A 19,670-nucleotide genomic window follows, 5' to 3' on the forward strand; every position below is an offset into this window, starting at 1 on the left:
GAGGTGTGGGAAAAAAAATTATACGTATAATGTTAAGAGACCCGAAGCGGGCAGAGTGGTTGAAGGAACAAACGCGTGTTAATGACATCCTATTCAAAACAAAAAGGAAGAAATGGGCTTCGGCAGGACATGTAATCCGTAGAAACATAACCGCTGGGCCTTGAGGGTAGCGGTGGGGACTCCAAGAAAAGGTAAGCGTACAGAGGGCGTCAAAAAATTAAGTAAGCGGTTGAAATTAAGAGGTTTGCGGTGAAACGGTGGCCACAGCTGTCAACGGACAGGGTTAATTGCAGGTAGAATTTGAGAGGCTTTTGCCCTGCAGCGAGCTTAATCAGGCTGGTGATGGGACATTGGTTCCCATCCGTACCATCATTCGCCTCATGCACATACCGGGCGCGTTACACATGTATATGTCTGGTCTTTTCACCCCACCCGCCGCAGTTTTTCTTTCCTCGTTGCTGAGGCTTTCCAAGCAGCTTGAAAAAAAAATTTATGTACAAGGGTGGAGTACGCACGCAGCTATAGACCCATAGCCAAAAGCTAGTCTAGGGTCCACCGCAATACTGTACATTTTAAATGTAGCACGCGAGGGCGACACATTCGTTCATAAAGTAAGAGTCAGATTCTCAGTAGTTTAGGGATAAACAAAAGTAAGCGTACACAATTCACACATCCTGGCACAAACAAAAAAAAACACATCATAACCTCACATATTCTTCAGGAGCATTCTAAAGATTGCGCAAAGTTTGTTTTCAGTTTAATATCATCAGGTATACTATTCCAAGCCGAAACTCCTCTGAACTCTATTAGTCCTTGCCCGTAACTATTGCGACACACTGGAAAGTTGAAATGTATGGCACTAGCCACTGCGGTTGCCTTTTCAGGTGTTATAGATATGGTATGGGGAAGCGGTTCATTGATCTGTAAGATCAGGTGAATTGTATGCGCTAGCATTAAAGTGTATATTGTCGCGAAGTGGTGACTGGAATCCGGGAATCAGAACGACAGGAAAAATGGCGTCTACACAAAACTCTTTATTTGGGATGACTTGCGCCCACAATGGAGTGAATCACTCGGCGGCAGCGTTGCAACAAAGTTCTCGGCGGTCGTCGAGCGGAATGCCCGCCGCTGTCGGCCGTGCTCAATTTAAAGCTGATAGCGAACTTTCGAGATAAAGCTTGCAAAGTTACTATAGTCGGGTACAACTTTGGAAGGCAGCGGCATTCGCCCCTAAAATGCGGATGCACACGAGCCTCTGCCAATAGGCGCGCACTTCAGGTGACGTCATGAGCCGGACGGCCGGTGACCCCGCTGACGGAGAACATGCTTAACATGGCCGCCCTGGCTTCGAACTGGGCCGAGTCGCGTCAGCTGCGTGCGTCTCCCTTTGTCAGAGTGAATTCGAATTGTTTATGGGCGTCTGTCATGCCGGAAATATTATTGCGAGCTTACGATGCACAGTCTGTGCCGCGTGCGTTTGTTCTGAGCCGTGAGCCGACGAAAAAAGATTACAGCGAACATCGGTGACGCTGCGCTGCGCTTCGTCTGGAAACAGTAAAGCCCCTTGATAATATGTTATCAAGGGGCTTTAAGAAACAGGATTCCGCGGCGACACACCACTGCAAAAAAACACCGTGCGTATTTGTTCTATGGTGTTTTGTTTTGCTCCTAAGTGCAGTTACGACGAGGAGAGTTTGCCAAAGTCTGGTGCCTACTGTGAGCGGCAGGTGTGTTTGTGTACTGTGCCCCTAAGTTTCTCGCCGGACGTGGCGAAGCGATGGAGCAAAACCATTATCAGGAAAAATCAGAAATGAGATGCGGGGATGAAACCAACCTACGAGCTCCTCAACCGAAATGATTTGCTAAAGCAACCTCCACCGCCAAGATTCGTTGCAGCCAGCTCAGCGCTCAAACGATCGGTCGTTGGCAGCAGTATGATAAGATAGCCGAGCGTCTAGCTGGGCGTCGTTCGAGTGCCGTTCGTTGCCGTCAATCTTGCTCCGTAGCAGACGACGCACAGCGTCGTAGAATTCACGGAGTTATTTTTCTCTCGCGATCCGGCATGTGCTGTAGCATTTCCATCATGATATTTTTACCAAACCATTCATCAAGATACACAAATCTTATTTATACCGAGCAGTACGCGTTTTAGAAGCAGTCACAATTTTTGAGCGGGACTATTTCTTTAGTCGCGAAGGCAATTGGCTGCTGCGCTTGTCATCTGGGTGGGGCCTCTCCTCTCTTCTAAAGCTGTACACAACTCTAGATCATTCTGGAACAACGTAGAATCAGCTGTGCCTGGATGCGATCAGTCGAGATAAATCTCTTCGCGTCTTGCATAGCAAACAAAGCGATAAGCGGCGTGCCGGCAGCTTTGAAAAATGAACGAACACTGCAAAGATTCGCGGCAATATTGAGTGAAAAGGCAGACTACTGGTTCACTTAAAGAGTGCTTTGCTAGAGTCAGATAATTTTGAAAACGTAAATGTTTTCACTGCTCTCTTCTGCAATCTGATCACAGGTTGTCAGGGCATCGTGGGCCCCTTGATGGTTCGTTGGCGCCGAAATTATAATTAATCGGGCCAACCTGCCCACCACTGCACTCTCTGTAAATTTGGAGGGGGAGGAGCGACAAACTTCTCCACGCCGCGTGCAAAATACGAGGTTTGACTGCGGATTGGCGATAGGGGCCACGCCTGATTAGCCGTTGACCGGAGGCATGAGGCGTATGCTAGTTTCGTAACAGATCAATTTACGGGGGCAAAGGACAATAAAAGTAGATTACAAACCCAAGCCCAACAAGGTAGCGGCGTACACTGACGCAACGCAAATAACACAAGCACAAAATGAGTACGCTAACACAACAATGAACACAAGGAAGGAAACATCATGGAAACAACAATGCTGCGAGGAGGCCATACAATACAAAAGATTAGGACGAGAAACACTGCAAGCAACAAGACAGAAAAGAGTTCATGTAAGTTGGGAGAAACGGCGGCTAAGCGATGGAGCGGCAAGGCCCTGTCGCAGGGAGCGTCGGGCTGCGGTTGCTCGTCGCTGGGCTGATGGGGAGTTGCGGATACGGGCGAACTTGTGCCTCGCGTCTTCGGGGTCGTCGTCGGCGCGCTCTACGCGTCAGGCCACCGCCTAGGCTCGGTTGCCGACCATTTCCCTAGCTGACCTCACGCAACACCGCAGGCACCGAAATCGCCAGACCAACTGCCCAGCTCGCGACTTTCCCGCCGCCGCGTTCCCGTGTGAAATAAACAAGCCAACACACAAAAATACTCTTCTGGCGCCGCGAACAGACAAGATGCAGATTTTGAAAGAGGAAAAAAAAACTCATGAAACATAGTGAAAGGGCTCGGCATAGAGCCCTAATCCTAACGAGGGGAGTCTGTGAGGGTCGCGAAGGGTTCCGGGGCATTCAACCCACTTCTGCCTGTTTCCCCAACTCGGAAGAGCTCTCTACCTTCACGGTGACAATACTAGGAGTGGCTTTGAGTGACCCCTGCAGCGTCGAGATGAATGAGCCGTTCCCACAGGAGGGGGGGGGGGGGGTCACAGTCGGCGCCACCGCACCGCGACATGTTTCTGAAAAACATCGGCGCTGTGGCTACCGCTGCCGCAAAATTAAAAGGCGGACAGGCATTCACGAACTTTGTGGCACAGGTTCGAGATATGTGCGATACATTTTACAACATGACTCTGTGCAGAAGAATAGTTGGCTTTTTATAAAAGTAGAGTAAGCGAATGATTGACAAATCGAACCATTCTCGGGCTTGCAATAAAATATTACATCTATAAGCTAACTTTGCGCAAACCTCTTTTACTTGCTTTTTCCAGTGCACGTCAGAGTCAAAGTGTACACCAAGATATTTGAAATTATTTTCTCTTTTTTAGTGGCATGTTATTTAAATACAACGCAACATCCTTGTAGTTTAAAATTTCTCCTTGAAACTAAATACATTCTATTTAGTTTTCTAAATGTTTGCGGATAGATTGTTGTTAGTGAGCCAGTTAAAAATAGTTTTTAATTCTGCGTTTTTTTATTGTTCAGTTCGTTTCTTGCGTTTATTGTGTCTACTGCTTCCCTCAATCAACCTCTCACTTGCTCCCCCTCCCCCACACTCTCGACAGGAATTAGTAAACATCCTCTAGCGCACACCCTTTTATGAAAGGGTGCTGTGAAGTTCTGCGTCTCCCTCATCTTCGCCGGTCCTTTCACTATAAGTCTCCATCTCCTCCACCCCTGGCGAAGTTGCGGTTATACCGCTGAGCTCGGTGCACAGTTAGGTGCGCCGGTACTAAACCACATTCTGCTCTCAAATCGCCGACTGCGAGCGCGGACGTGATTCCTTTGGCGCCGTGCCGGGGAGCGAAGTGGAGCGGGCATCACCAAACCCAAGGCTACGCGCTCTTCATTGTGAACCGGGGTTCGTTTCTCAAACTTTCCAGAACTGGCTAAGGTGCAAGCGAGATCCTTTCCGCGTTGCGCCGGCCTTCCGAATGTGCGTCGAATTTTCTGAAAACGGCCGCAACTAGCAACTACGGCATCACACACTTTCGACTGTCCGCTCCGCGGGTCGGCAGGCCGCTCCTATGGGAGAACGAGCATCCGTGGCAGAGGTTAGGCGAAATTGAGCGAAACAAAAGTTTAATTTTGACCATTGTCAAATACCGAAACGTTCTTGAAACGAATTTAGTGCCTAGTGTGTTTTTGCGCTCTTCGAAAAAAGTCACAAAAGCATGCTCATCGAAAAGGAGCGGCGAGAGGCTGTCACGGATCTCTCCGGAGAACACTCGGACTGAAAGAATGGACTAGGCGACGGGTGTACCCACACAAACGCACATTTAATACACCCTACGTGGCACACACACTAGAACACAAAACTAACATAAAACACAAATACTATAAATACACACGACCCGGGCACACTGCTACTAGCGTCTACTAATAGTGTTCTACTATTAGCGGTCGGCGTTTGTGCTCACGGTTGGTTCGGTGTGGCTGCGGCGTTGTATGGATCCAGTAGCCGGCGTCGAGGCGGCGTTCGCCGTACTTGGGATGGCGTCGCTGGCTGCGTCGTATAAGCTCCAGGTCCAAGCGCACGTGGAGGTGATGCCGGTGTTGTTGGCGTGGGTGGCAACAGCGCTGGAGACACCCCTGGCCGTAGCAGGTGGTTGACTCTGTTGACTCCCCGGAACGGGCTCAGGCACGGCAGGAAGTCCACGATGCGTTGCCGTAGAACGCGAGCTCACCGGAGCAGTAGCCGGCGTCGCTCTCTTCCAGCCATAGTATCCCTGACTCGCCGGAGCCTCCGCTTCTCTGCCTCTTTCCCCCCCGGGCCTCGCTCTCACTCGCCCTTTTATAGCCTCGGTGTTAGTCCACGTAAGCCTTGTCGTCGTCTTCTCTTCTCCACCAATCATCTCTCTCCACCTCACCGAATGCTTCTCCACCAATCATCTCCCTCCACCTCACCGAATGCTTCTTCTTCCTCTTCTTTATTCTTCGGTTAATTCGCGTCGTCTTCTTCACACCTTTTTCCTTTAAAATTTAATTTAGGCTCCTTAATATATGTGACAGAGGCAACGCCCCATTTACGGGCTTCCAATTAATCGCGTTTCTGCAATAATCGAAGAGACGAAATGGTAAATCGTGATTTTCCTTATTAATTGCATATTGCTTAGTAGGAAGCTGAAAGCGACAAAATGTACGAGGGAATGTTTTATGGATACACGCTTTACTCAGCCTCACTCCGTATGCTCTGCGCTTGCCTAAAAAACATATGAGCCACGCTATTTCTCTGCCCTTTGTAATAATCATGCATAAAGCTAGCTAGAGCTTTGCCTTCGCAAGAAATTTTGGAGTTGAAAATAATGCGAAAATTTAACTGAACCACACATTTTGATGTATTGCTTCCTACAGGGGCTCATGCATTTTATGCAATTACACGGCATTTGCGCAGCACTGCTTCACTTCATAAAGTCAACTTTCCAAAAAAATAACTTAGGCACCGCTTCTCAAAATATCTCCGAGAACGGACCCGAAACTACCAGCCGAGTCATTGCACGACATCTTCTAGGATCGAACACCAAACGTTTTCTTCCTTGGAAAATATACCCAAAACTTCCAATTATATATTACAAACGCTACGCGATGTAAAAAACTATATGCTCAAATTTCCAGCACTGGCGCAATATCTAGAGTTATTGCCCTGAACGCATGTAGCATATAATAGAGAGGATAAACTATGGTGCGATTGGGTTGGGTGGACCATGAAGGCTTTATATTTTTAGCATTTCGAAGACATTCGCGAAGCGCGAATTAGAAATCGATTTGGACGGGGTAATGCAGCTCGCAAGGTGGATGCCAGCCAAAAGACAGAAGTAGCTGTTTCGTCCGTTGGCTGACTTCACAGTGAAGTCCTATTAATACGCTGAGTGTGCTGAGTGACTGCGAGCATGTGGCTGGTTAAGATTATTCACGGCGTTTCCATTCTATTCCGGTCCCTAATCTGTGTGTCATCGCGACATTCTTGCTCAGGGTGGCGCTCTGCAACTGAGCATCACCGTGGGCATCCTGTACTCTTTCTTCCTGGGCCGCCTCCTGGACTGGCATCTGCTGGCCGTGACGAGCCTGGTGGGGCCTGTGCTTGTGCTGGTAGCCAGCCATTTTGCCGTGGAGTCTCCGCGCTGGCTGATGCCCAAGGGCCAGAAACTGGAGGCCATTCATGCGCTGCGCAAGCTTCGAGGACCCAGGTTCAAGGTCGACGGACTTTTTTACCCATTCTCGCTCTGAGAATTCTACCTGAGTTTTTAGGTGTCGTGCAGTAACGCGATGCCATGTGCTGCGGCGATATCATGATTCATGACACCGCTATCTGAACAACTATTTTTCTACGGTCGTTCAGTGGCAAAACATATTTTTCATCGTCGTGGTTTAGTATTGCAATCTAGCATCCCGCCTGTAACTTGCAACAACCTCAACTCGACTTAAATCATGGCCAGGGGCAGGGGCCCACCCAATGCGGGGGCGATCACGAGCGTACCCTATGCCACAGCCTCGTGCGGCCAGTCCACTCACTCCCCCCCCCTCCCCCCCCCCCCCCCCGCCAAGAAGTAGAGCAAAGCTTTCCTGAAAACTCCTCGTTGTTCTTGTAGTTATATCGCGTCCGTGCCGCCCAATGGGACTAGAGTGTACTGCCAGAACACTCTAAAGGCATCTCGCATGGGCACCATTTCTCTGTGGGCAACTAATATCGAATGCCAGCTTTTGCGCTGATTTTCTGCATTACAAGTTTTGTATTCGCCTTAAGTTTTTGTTTTTTTAACTCTATGTTATTACCTTCCAGATAGTTTATTTATTTATTTATTCAATATACCCCTAAAGGTTCTCTAGTCGAGCGTACTACATGGGGGAACATTGGTACACAACTGAGGCAAGCAAGAAGGTGCAATAATGACAGTTTGTCTCTAGCTAATCGCCATTTATTCCGTCCTATAATATTATCTAGAGTCCAGGTTATGGCCAATCACATAACATTCTATTAGAGATGAAGATTCTGCCTAAGAGCACTGCAGGGTCGTAGGCAGGGATGTTTGCATTTCTTGTTCTGAACTATTCGCGCATGGCGGAATCGGTTCAATACGCGAAGTTATATATGACTCACACTGGCCAATCGAGGTACCAGTATAATAGGGCTCGATTTCAAACTACACACTTTACTTGCGCTGTGTGGCAGCATACAAAGAGTCAAATTGTCTTTGTCTTCTCAAAGGCTATTAGGTATAGCTAGGGAAGCAAGTATCGCTGGCTGCGTCTGAAAAACTCCTTCGTGAGAACGAAGCCGGAGACGGTCCAGGCGCGCTTCGGAAAGCATAACTCAGTAATGTCGACAAAGAACGCTCTCGCAAGGCGAGCAACTAACAAAACTACAAGGAAAAGTTTTGTGCTCTGAGCCTCGCAGTAGGCACCAACCGCCAATTTTCACCCTGCTTTTGCAGAAAACTAGGAAGCTCTAGTTTAGCCAGTCTCTATCACTTGAGGTTAACCGTTTATTCGTCCCTCAGGATGTTATTAACGATATCCCACAACCAATGGTAGATTTCTTTGAGTACTCAAAGGGGGAAAGTGAGAAGAATGGGTTCGCTTTTACGAGCAATGTTTTCTAGCGCAAACCGCGCATGATGGTCTGTGTTCCTAAGCAAAGAAAGGAATGTGCGTAATGAATAAAGGCTGTCATGGTACAATTCTTTCCGTCCGGTTCTATTGCACTTGCAGCATCCGCTTATCAGGCTAACTGATCCCACGTGAGGAAAGAAATGCCATGAACAATGTTGAAAAGGCGTTAGCAACTCTTCGGTATCCCTCTGTAGTAATGAAGTTTCCTGTCTTCACAGTTTTTTGTGACGTCATGTACGGCGCGACTTTCTAGCCCTGCATTATTAGCGGCCGTCTGTTTGTTGAGGAGGGGTTAATTTTTGTTTTTGGTTTAATTTGTATTTTTGTCGTTTTTCGGTTTCTGAATGCTTTTGCTTCATATGTTTGACTCTGCTTTTGCTACGATTGTTATTTGTTATTGGTTTTTTTACTTTCTGACAGATTTTGCTTCCAATGCATGACTCAACTTTTGCTACGATTGCTTGACACTGCTTTTGCTAAGAGATGACCCCTTCGTTTTCGTTTCTAATTCCTTTTATCAGAATCTCTTAGTTTTTCTGCAGGGGTCAAAACTTCCTGTCTGTTTTGCCTGATGTAGCTGCTTTTTATTCTACGTGCTGGGTTCGGAGCGATAATGCGTTGTATCTTATGCTTGAGCTGAATGTTTAAGTATGCCCCCTTTCGGCGCAATAAACAGTTGGTAGTGTGCGCGTGTGGTGTCCCTTTCTTGTTAGTGTCCGTGTTGCGCCGCCGTTCATTTCAAAAGGCAAAAATGATAAGGATGACATTGAAGTCGAACAGGAATGCTAATGAAGGTCAAGCTGTAAGCACTGAAAAAATAAAGCTTTATTTGACAAGGGATGTCAGGATGCTCTAGTGAGAGCTTTTTACGTACCTGAAAACATTAGTGAACGGCAGTTTTTAATGCGGAGGCAAAACTAATCCCATTACTAGAAAAACTCACGGTGTTTGTTAGAGCGCATACTCGCAGATGGCACAGAAAATTCCACCGATCGCAAGAGAAATGAGGTGACATCATCAAGCGGCCGTAGGACGCAAATACCATACGGAGCCGCGCTGTTCAGACAATTATCTACATGTCTTTCATGTATATAAACACACACTGGCTAACCTGAATGTTGCGCCAGTTTTCCGAACTAATTTCGTATCAATTGTGACGCAATCGTTCGTCGTACACCGTTGCCGGCGGCGCTATACGATTTCTCCTTAAGCCCCAGCTCGATGGACACATCCTACGCGTACCGGCGGAGCGCCTACGCGCCCAGGCGTCGGAAAAAGGCATCCACCTCCATGCTCCCTGTGCTGGCTAGTTCCCCCTCTCTAGCCGACCGAAGGAATTTCAAGCGTGAAGAAAGGGGATTTGGAGGGCGCTGAAAGGTTAACTTAGACCCCGAAGAAAAGTTCCAGGAACCTGAGAGAGCTTCAAGCTATGAAGAAAAAGAGTCCCCGAGAGCCCCGCGGTCCTCCTATTGTTGTAAACCGGACCCCGCTTCCGACGCTTGCGCGCGCGCGCTCAGGCGCGGATATCTGAATACTTCCATTAGTCAGGCTGGAGGACAGCTTGCGATAGGTACTCAAAACGAGTGTCTGAATGTTTTACTGGGACCTTTGTGGATATGGCGTTCTTGGAATCAGCGTTCGGAGGCGCGTCTTCGTTCCATTTCACAGTGCGCACCCTGTGTCGAGGTCGAACGAACACGATTACACACTAATGCTTTGGTCCTCACAGCGCGTAAGCAGTGTGAAGTGCCCTCTAATTTTTTGTTTTATTTCACATAGACCATGTTCTCACCTCCGCGGGGCCTTGATTCAGTTAACTCGCTCTAATTTCTGGGCTACCACGACTCCTATTACTAAGGAGAAGAAAGAAGCGTATGTTGACTAGCCAACGGTTTTTTTCTGCACGCCAGTGGTGTTGCCATGCAGTAAGCCTGGGGGCACGTGAACCTTGGGGGAGGGGGGAGCTGTAGCAAAGCGATTACGTCTACTTTTGCACTTGCGAAGGCAGCAGATACTATTGGATGTGTCACTGAGACCATGCGGGCGATGCCTTCGCGCAGCTGGAGAACCAGGAGTGCCTGGATATCGAAGAAGTGTTCGCATGTGACCCTACGCCGCACTTGCACGTGTTCCTTGCTCTGCTCGTGCACTGCCTGCAGCAGCTGTCCGGCATCAACATGATTATCTTCTACGCCCCCGCGCTGCTGGCCGATTCGGGCCTGGTCATAAGCAGCGCCAGTTCCTTCCTCTTCATTGCCGGCCTACAGGTGAACTAATTTCTCCACTTCACCAAGGTGGTGAATGGCAAGGTGGTGGCTCATGTGGTGCATAAGCGGTTAGACTGGTTATTTCTTGCCGACCAATGCGTTGCTTACAAGTAGCCCCTCAGCGGGTTCAGCGCGGGAAGGCGGCGCTAAGGATATGTGATGCTTTCGGGGAATGGTACCGTATCTGCCGATAGTAACCACGCTTCTATGAAAATGAAAAATCACGCTGGTGGCTCCTGCAGGCGCTGAGGTTGCCAATCGTCATGACCTGCGAAGTAACTTGCTATCATGTCAAAGGTAGCGTTGCCTGACAGATAGAGAAGCATTCAGGTAGCCTAGTAAATTTTGACAGTGAAAGTACCTGTGCCATATTTCTTTCTACATGCGATACCTTAGGAGAGCATGTGATGGTAGACTTTTCGCGCGTTGCTATATTCGCGTCAGACTCTATATTTTCACGTAGTGGTGACTTCAGTCCGGATGGCTGGAAGACAACAGTAATTTCCTCTAAACAAAACTCTTTATTTTGGCTGACTTGCGCCCGCAAAGAACTAAATGACTCGGCGGCAGCGTAGCAACAAGCGTGCTCGGCGTTCGTGCCACAGGATGCCCGCCGCTCCCAGCTGTGCTGAATTTAAAGCTGATAGCGAAATTTCGATACAGGGCGTGCAAAGTTACAACATTCTGAAACAGCGCAGAATCGGCTCCGCCTGGATGCGATCGATTGATGATGATGATAGTAAATTTTTATGGCGCAAGGGCTTCTGCGACCATGGAGCGCCATGTCGCAAGGTATTTTCGTTTGCTCACGGTGTGGTCAAAGACCTGCCTCCCAAGCATTTCACCCTAAATAAGCCGAGCACCAGTCCAGGAGAAGTTTGTACCCATTGCATCAGCGGTGGGTACCAGGTGGCGCTGGGGATCGAACACCCCGCCACTACCGCATGCGACGCGGATGCTCAAACGACTAAGCCACCGCTGCGGCGATCAGTCGATATAAGTGTGGTCGCGGCTTACATCACAAACAAAGCGATAAAGCCGCGCGCAGAACGCTTCGAAGAATTAACAAACAAACAATGCAAAGAATCGCTGTAATATAGACCTTTGCGTGAATACGTCCTTGGGTATGGTATTTCGATGTACGGGTCATGTGCGCCTTCTAAACTCAAAAAGTTGAGAGACTACTATGCAGAATCCCTGCTAATCTTTTGTGTGGAACTGTTCACGAGAAGTCCATTAACAGAATCAAAATGATTAAAGCAGGAGTTAGTGTTCTCCATGATATGTGCTTGCATGTCGTCGTTATCCCGAACTATATTTAAAAACAGTTCAGATATCAAGACAAAAATCAGATTTACTTTGGTACATACGGGGTCATCAGGTTCCTAGAGTTTACACTAACTATAGAAAATGTCGAGGGAATTTTATATTCCTTACTATTTTAACCAACTACCATGCAGACCATGTACTGAATTAAGATTCGATCATGGGTAGACAATTCAGCCCCGAAGTCTTGGGTTCTTAATAGCTGAATCCTGATGGCAGAATTTATTGAGTTATTTGGCATTTTGCGTCGTGTTCGTGCACTTTGTATTCTTCTAATTCACAAGAAATTTTCCTTTCCTTTCCAAGTACTTTAGTTTCGCTTTATTAGTTTCTTTAAACATAACTGTTGAATACGTTGTACTGTTTTGTTCGGTTCATAGTGCTAGGTCGCGGTCAACAATCGGTTGTTGTGAACTGAGCGCGCACTGTGGTGACTGCCGTGTCCCACCTACGTGCGGTTGCTCTTCTGCGGGCACACGCTCTTTAAGGTACATATATTTACCTAGTTCCTGCATGTACGTATGTAAGTAAAATGAATAACTGTATCACATATAAGCTGGTACTCTGTCTGCACAACAGCGATATGTTTGCACCCCTGCGTAGCCTACGATAAATTGCGTCTACTTGGTTCAAAAAAGAACGTGTTTCCTGCATTTGCAGGCCATTATGACGTTTCTCTGTTCTGCACATTCGTTCCGCGTCCTGTATTTGAAGTGTAGAGGTGGCGGTGTCCTTCTGGCTGTCAATAAAGTGCTCACTGCTGTGCCTATCGAGGTCACGTCGTACCTAGAATCGGTATGGGTCCAGTTGAGTTGTGGTCCCACGGTCGCCATCATTGGCGTCATTTACCGCCCTCCGGACATGAATTCTTCATTCGCAAGTCAGTTTTCTAATTTACTAAGCGATCTTACTTGTCGTTTCCCGAATTCAAGCTTACTTTTACTTGGTGACTAACTTTCCGGCTATTAACTGGTCGTCATTAACAGCTCCTGCCAATGATCCTGAAGCTCAGGCTTTCCTCCAGTCCTGTCTCGATTTCTCTTTGCAACAACTTGATTTTGAACCTACGCGTCGTTCCGCCACTACAGCCAATATTCTCGATCTTATCTTGACAAGTGATCCTTACCTTTGCTCCAACATTGCGCTCTTAGAAGGCCTTTCCGACCATTCCATAATCACGGGTAACCTGAATTTTGTGCCCCATAAAAAGGTAACTCGCACTAAACAAATAAGGTGCTACAACCGAGCAAACTTCGGTGAAATTAACGCTCAGTTGTCATTCTTTGCCGATCATTTTCTTCACGATTTTTCGTCACGCTCCGTGGGAACGAACTGGAACCTGTTCAGCGTGAAACTTGCTACTCTCATTGACAGATTCATACCAGTCATCAGTATCCCATGCACTAACACAGCGCCTTGGTTTAATAGGCATCTACGTCGCCTTAATAACAAGAAAAAGCGCCTTTACAGACCAGTCGACAAGAACAGACACTCCGAATCTTGGCAACGGTACAAACTATGTGATAAGGAATATCAGTCTGAGTTGATATCTGTACGTAGGCACTTCTTCACACACGATCTACCGGCAATGCTAACAAACAATCCATGGAAGTTCTGGCAGATAATAAACCCCGCTAATCCTCCTGACATTACTCTTACCAACGCGGAAGGCAGAAGTGTTCGAGTGGCCGAATGCGCCGAACTTTTCAATAACGCATTCACATCCGTTTTTACCCGTGAAGATCTCCCTCTACCTCCTATTTCTGTCAGCACTTCTAATACGTCAATGTCCGAAATATGTATCAGTGAGACAGGTATCTTATCCTTACTAGGGAAGCTTAAAACAACATCATCAGATCACCTTGGCTTTAATAACAAAATACTCAAAAATTCATCTGATGGTATTCATCGCATCTTCTCCGCTATTTTTTCACAATCTCTATCATCAGGCGTGATTCCGCTGGACTGGCGCCTAGCTAAAGTTGTGCCAATTTTCAAATCTGGTGATCGTTCCTCACCACTAAATTACCGACCCATTTCATTAACTAGCACTGTTTGCAAACTTCTTGAACACGTAATTACTCGCAGGTAATTAACTATCTTGAAGAACATAACATTATCTTTAAGTATCAACATGGGTTCCGTAAAGGCTACTCATGCGAAACGCAACTTGCCGGATTCATTCAAGACATACATTCATCGATTGATGCTGGCATTCAAGTAGACTCCATATTTCTTGATTTTTCTAAAGCTTTCGACAGAGTACCTCACAACCGGTTATTAATGAAACTAGCACTGCTTAATATTCACCCTCTTGTCATTGCATGGGTTAGTTTTTCTCTTTTCCAGGTCTCAGTTTACAGCTGTCAATAACCACAATTCGTCTTTCAGTCAAGTACACTCTGGGGTCCCACAAGGAAGTGTGCTTGGCCCCTTACTTTTCCTAATATTTATCAACGATTTACCGGATTCCATTTCTTCCCATATCAGACTTTTTGCGGAAGATTGTGTAATTTATCGCAAAATTTATTCTAATACGATTGCCAATCACTTCAATCTGACCTGGATTCAGTAACAGCATGGTGCTCAACCTGGCTTATGCAACTTAATCATTCAAAAACTAAATTGATGTCTTTTACTAACCGAATGTCTCGAATTCAAACAGCATACTCCTTAAATAATAGCTCACTCAAGCTAGTCACCAAGTATAAGTACTTAGGACTTCACCTTCATTCAGACTTAGCATGGAACATTCATATTAACCTTATGCTTGCATCTGCTAATCGGTCATTAGGTTTTGTCATGTCTGGCATCCAAGAACTGGGCGGCGTAGACGTAGCATCGAAAGAACGTTTATTCCTGCTACTTGGCAGGAAGCCAACAGGTTACATACTGAGCGCGGTGGGCCCGTGCGAGCGGTCTTTTAGAGCCAGTACGGGCTACCCGATAAGAGATAGCCGGGCAGTGAGCATGCGCAGGCAGTACGCGATAACACGCGTGCTTGGTTTCGCGCGCACACAACAGGTCTCTTAAAATATAACCTAAAGCATGCTCCTCCTCACCTCCGTGTCCATGCCTATATCACTCTAATTCGACCTAAAATCGAATATGCCTCGGCTATTTGGGACCCTTACCAATCTTACCTAATAAATAACATTGAATCATTGCAGAACCGCGCCGTTCGTTTTATTTACTCCGATTATTCACGTAACACCAGCATCACAGCCTCAAAGAAACGCGCAGGTCTCCAGGATTTATGTCTCCGCCGCAAAATTGCACGACTATCAATTTTCATAAACTTTATCATCATCTATCACTTCATTACGACTTTTTTTCTTTGCCTCCTTCGATTCTTGACCGCCGCGATCATCCCTTTAAAGTTAGGCGTTTCACGTGCAGAACATTTAACTATGCGCATTCATTCTTACCACGCCCAATATCTGACTGGAACACTCTGCCTTCACATATCGCAACCACCACTGATCCTGATAAATATTTTAATCTTATATCTTCAATAACTACTGCTTAATTCTTCGTATATATTGTTATTTTTTCATGGCTTCCTTTACAGGGTATGTTATTGCAGGGTATGTTATTAAATGATTCATTGCATTAGTGTTCTGTTTGTATAATTTTAATACTGCAGTAATCTTCGTTCTTTGCCGCGCTGCCATTCTTTTGATTCTTTTGCTTACTTATGTCGTGCGAAGTGTCTTATTTTTGCTTTTGTTGTTTTATATTTGTGGTTTTGTTTTATTCTGTTCATTTGCCTGTGCCCCCCCCCCCCCCCCCCATGTAATACCCTCTCGAGGGCCTTTAGGGGTATTCTGTGTAAATAAATATAAATAAATAAATAAAATGGGTAAACCGATATAGCCGCGCGTTATAGCGGCTCCAAGGGGAAGAAAATCATGTGCGGCAGGCTGCTGCTCGCCCTGTACACGAAGGGTAGAAGGCTTGCAAGGGCTTCTGTAGCTAGGATCATAGGTGTCGACTGGGAAGGGGGCTTATCCCTCCCTCCGGGGTTGAGGTCAGGGGGCAGCCTATCCTCTGCTCTGGGCTGGCACACTCACACGGGCGCGGAGAGTCACCGAGCGCGATGTCGCGGTTTCCAGCCACATGCTTCACGACAGGAACGGCGAAGTACAATGGAGCGAACGAAAGCGCGCAGCAAAGTAAAATAAACAAATTCCTCCCACAAGCAACTTAATATCGACGAAAACACATTGTTCATGACTTGTTGATCCCAACACAAAGTTCCCGTGAGTCACTGCCACACACTTTTTTTAATCCGACCATGCCAAGTATGGTAAATTACTAGAGCCGCCTTCCGTGTAAATAAGCGATCACAGTGACACATTGAAAAGTTCATTACACCCACACATCGCCGTCTTGACCGCAGCCAGATCTCACTTGTCCTAAGAACCTTCAGGCACACTTAAAACATAACATATTCGTCCACACAGTGTGCGAAACATGTGCCCGAAATCGCTTTGCAGAGGATCGTTTTGCGGGGGTCCCTCTCCTTTCATTTTCTTTTTTCGGCTTCAGTTTTACAAGCAATAATTTTTATGTTTTGCAAAGAAAAAATTGTTGTCTTTTACAATTCACTCGCTTTACTTTCAAGAGAGGAAGGACAAAAATGAACATGGACTAGCTCAGGTAATCCAGGATATGCAAAGCGAAAGGTGTCGGCGTTCACTGTGTTCATTGGCGTTGACAACTTTCTAGACGCCAATGATTTTAAGGAAATGAAGGGCGCATAACTGGCTCCCTGGGTCAGTGGACGCCTAAATCTCGCTTTGAGGTACGTGGCGGTGGTGAGAGAGAGATGTGGGCTGCATGCATTAGCGCTGACAACGTTGTGGCAGATACGCGGCACTGAAGCAATAGGCCGTACGGTTCATTGGGTGACCAACCTCTCGCGATGAACCATCAGCCAGGGTGGCATGGTGGGCGCGCTGCCTATACAGTGTGCGGAACGCACTCGTGTTACTGACGCCAAGCCGTGTCTGCTCGGCTAGGTCACGTGGTCAGGCAGCCGCCGCTCCGCGGCTGCGGAGCCCCGGAGCAGAGACGGCGAAGGCTCGCCGCGGTGGCGCGGCGAATTCATGTGATCGTTGTTACGGCAGCGGCGCAGCAAGGACGGTCAAGGTCAAGCTATAGCCCACGGTGAAATCGGCGCCGCTAGGCCAGTTTGAAAACTATTTCAAGGCAGCTGTAAAGCCCACTGAAAAATAGCGCTTGCTGCGCTAACGCCTGTTGTTCATCTGCCGAGGCCGGGTGTAGACAAGAACTCACCGAAGAGTAGGGAGGTTAAAAGAAATACATGCCGAAAATTTCTGGACAAGAACATTTTTGAACGGGAACAGTTTATTAACGGAAATTCTTCATATATTTTAAGATTTTACTATAACAATCAGTACCTCCGCAAGTCTTCCTGTCACAGGCTTGCATTTTTTGCTATTAACGCTTTTGAGATCGTAAAAAGGGTTCGCCACTTTTTTCTCCGGAAGTCTTAACTGCTTCATGCGAGTGATGGAAACTCTTTAAAACATTTTGCTGCATATCCGAAGAATGGAGCATTATCTTCAATATTTCCATAACAGCACCTTACAATTTTCCAACCCGCAGCGGTGGCTTAGTGGTTAAGGCACTGTTCTACTGAGCTTTAGTACTCGGGTTGGAACCCGACCGCGGCGGCAGCGTTTCGATGGAGGCGAAACGCAATAGGCGCCCGTGTGCTGTGCGATGTCAGTGCACGTTAACGATCCCCGGGTGGTCGAAATTATTCCGGCGACTTGCACTACGGCAACTTTTTCTTTCTTCGTTCCTTTTACTCTTCCTTTCTTCCCTTCTTTCTCTCTTCGTTTCTTCGTTTCTTTCTTTCTCTTTTCCTTTCTTTCTTGCTTTCTTTCATTCATTCTTTCTTCTTTCTTTCTTTCTTTCTTTCTTTCTCTCTTTATTTCTTTTTCTTTGTTTCCTTCTTTCTTCCTTTCTTTCTTACTTTCTTCCTTCTTTCTTTCTTTCCTTCTTCCTTTCCTTCCTTCCTTTCTTTCTTTCTTCCTTCCTTCCTGCCTTCTTTCTTCCTTCCCTCCTTTCTTTCTTTCTTTCTTTCTTCCTTCCTTTCTTTCTTTCTTCCCTCCTTTCTTCCTTTCTTTGTTTCTTTCGTTCCTTCTATCTTTATTTCTTTCTTTCCTTCCTTCCTTCCTTCTTTCTTCCTTCCCTCCGTCCTTCCTTCCTTCCTTCCTTCTTTCTTCCTTCCCTCCGTCCTTCCTTCCTTCCTTCCTTCCTTCCTTCCTTCCTTCCTTTCTTTCTTTCTTTCTTTCTTCCTTTCTTTCTTCCTTTCTTCCTTTCTTTGTTTCTTTCTTTCATTCTTTCTTTCTTCTTTCCCTACTTCCTTCCTTCCACTCTTCCTTTCTTCCTTCCTTTCTTTCTTTCTTCCTTCCTTTCTTCGTTTCTTTGCTTCTTTCTTTCCTTCCTTCCTTCCTTCTTTCTTTCTCTCCTTCCTTCCTTCCCTCTTTCCTTTCTTTCTTTCTTTATTCCTTCCTTCCTTGCTTCCTTTCCTTCTTTCTTTTTCTTTCTTTCCTTCTTTCTTCCTTTTTTCTTCCTTCATTCCTTCCTTCCTTTCTTTCTTGCTTTCTTCCTTCTTTTCTTTCTTACTTTCTTTCTTCCTTCCTTTCTTCCTTTCTTTGTTTTTCTTTCCTTCTTTCCTTCCTTCCTTCCTTCCTTCTTTCTTTCTTTCTTTCCTTCTTCCTTCCTTCCTTCCCTCCTTCCTTCCTTTCTTTCTTGCTTTCTTCCTTCTTTCCTTCTTTCTTTCTTTCCTTCTTCCTTCCTTCCTCCTTTCTTTCTTTCTTTCTTTCTTCCTTCTTTCCTTCCTTCCTTCCTTTCCTTTTCTTTTTTCTTTCCTTCCTTCTTCCTTTCTTTCTTTCTTCCTTTCTTTCTTACTTTCTTTCTTTAATTCTTCCTTTCTTTATTTCTTTCTTTGTTTCTTTCTTTCCTTCTTTCTTTCTTTCTTTCCTTCCTTCCTTCCTAGCTTCCTTCCTCCTTTCTTTCTTCCTTTCCTTCTTCCTTCCTTACTTCCCTCCTTCCTTCCTTCCTTTCTTTCTTTTTTCCTTCCTTCCTTCATTCTTTTCTTTCTTTTTTTCACTTCTTACTTTATCCCTTCCCTTACAGCGCGGTTCGGATGTCCACCAAGATATGTAAGACAGTTACTGCGCTGTTCACTTTCATCAAAAATAATATTCAATTCTTTTTCAATGTTCCAACATTCATAAGTTTTGTAGAAAAATGTTGGACATGGGAATCGAAATGACAGCGTTACATGAATAAGTAACGAGTTCTCAGTAATGCATTTACACATAGCTAGCACAACGTGCACTAACTGCATTTTCATCTTTCTAAAGTTACTTGCTTACTAGGTGACGATGAACGCAGTAACAATGATCAGCGTGGGATGCTTGCCTATCATTAGATCCTAATACGCTCTGCACACGGTGTGGCTTAGGAAGGCGTTTAAGCACTTTGGTTCTCACACTGTCCGTCCTGCCATTTCAATAAGCGTTTTGTGCACATTAAAGTGTGGGAGTCAAAGTTTTACCACTCTACTGGCAACAAGTCGTGAGCTAACAAGCTGTGCTCTTCCTTCACAGTTTAAGCATGGCCTCTTACAGCGGGGTATAATTTGCTGTCTGAACCAGATATCATGAAAAAACGCACCTTATTAGCCTGTAAATTAACAGTGACAATATCTCATTTTTGCTGGCGCTTCCACAATAGTACTGCTATGACGTGAACTAAGAGATCCCACGTCACCTACCTTGGCGGGCCGGTCTGGGGTGAAAGACATTCATCTGCTGACGGCGTGGTGCAGTAGGTGTGAGGGGCCGTGA

The 19,670-nt window shown here is 46.3% G+C and overlaps 1 protein-coding gene across 1 annotated transcript in view; it reads left to right on the top strand.

Moving 5' to 3' along the window:
* The window catches only part of LOC144108703 (facilitated trehalose transporter Tret1-like), a 30,040-nt gene that overhangs the window by 2,748 nt on the left and 7,622 nt on the right, over positions 1 to 19,670 (top strand). Inside the window, exons 2-4 of the mRNA XM_077641875.1 lie at positions 1,679 to 1,727; positions 6,548 to 6,769; positions 10,246 to 10,452. Of these exons, the coding sequence (XP_077498001.1) occupies positions 1,679 to 1,727; positions 6,548 to 6,769; positions 10,246 to 10,452 (478 nt within the window). The remainder of the gene's footprint in view (positions 1 to 1,678; positions 1,728 to 6,547; positions 6,770 to 10,245; positions 10,453 to 19,670) is intronic.

The sequence above is a fragment of the Amblyomma americanum genome, chromosome 10 (genome assembly GCF_052857255.1).
Source record: "Amblyomma americanum isolate KBUSLIRL-KWMA chromosome 10, ASM5285725v1, whole genome shotgun sequence".
Lineage (NCBI taxonomy): Eukaryota > Metazoa > Arthropoda > Arachnida > Ixodida > Ixodidae > Amblyomma > Amblyomma americanum.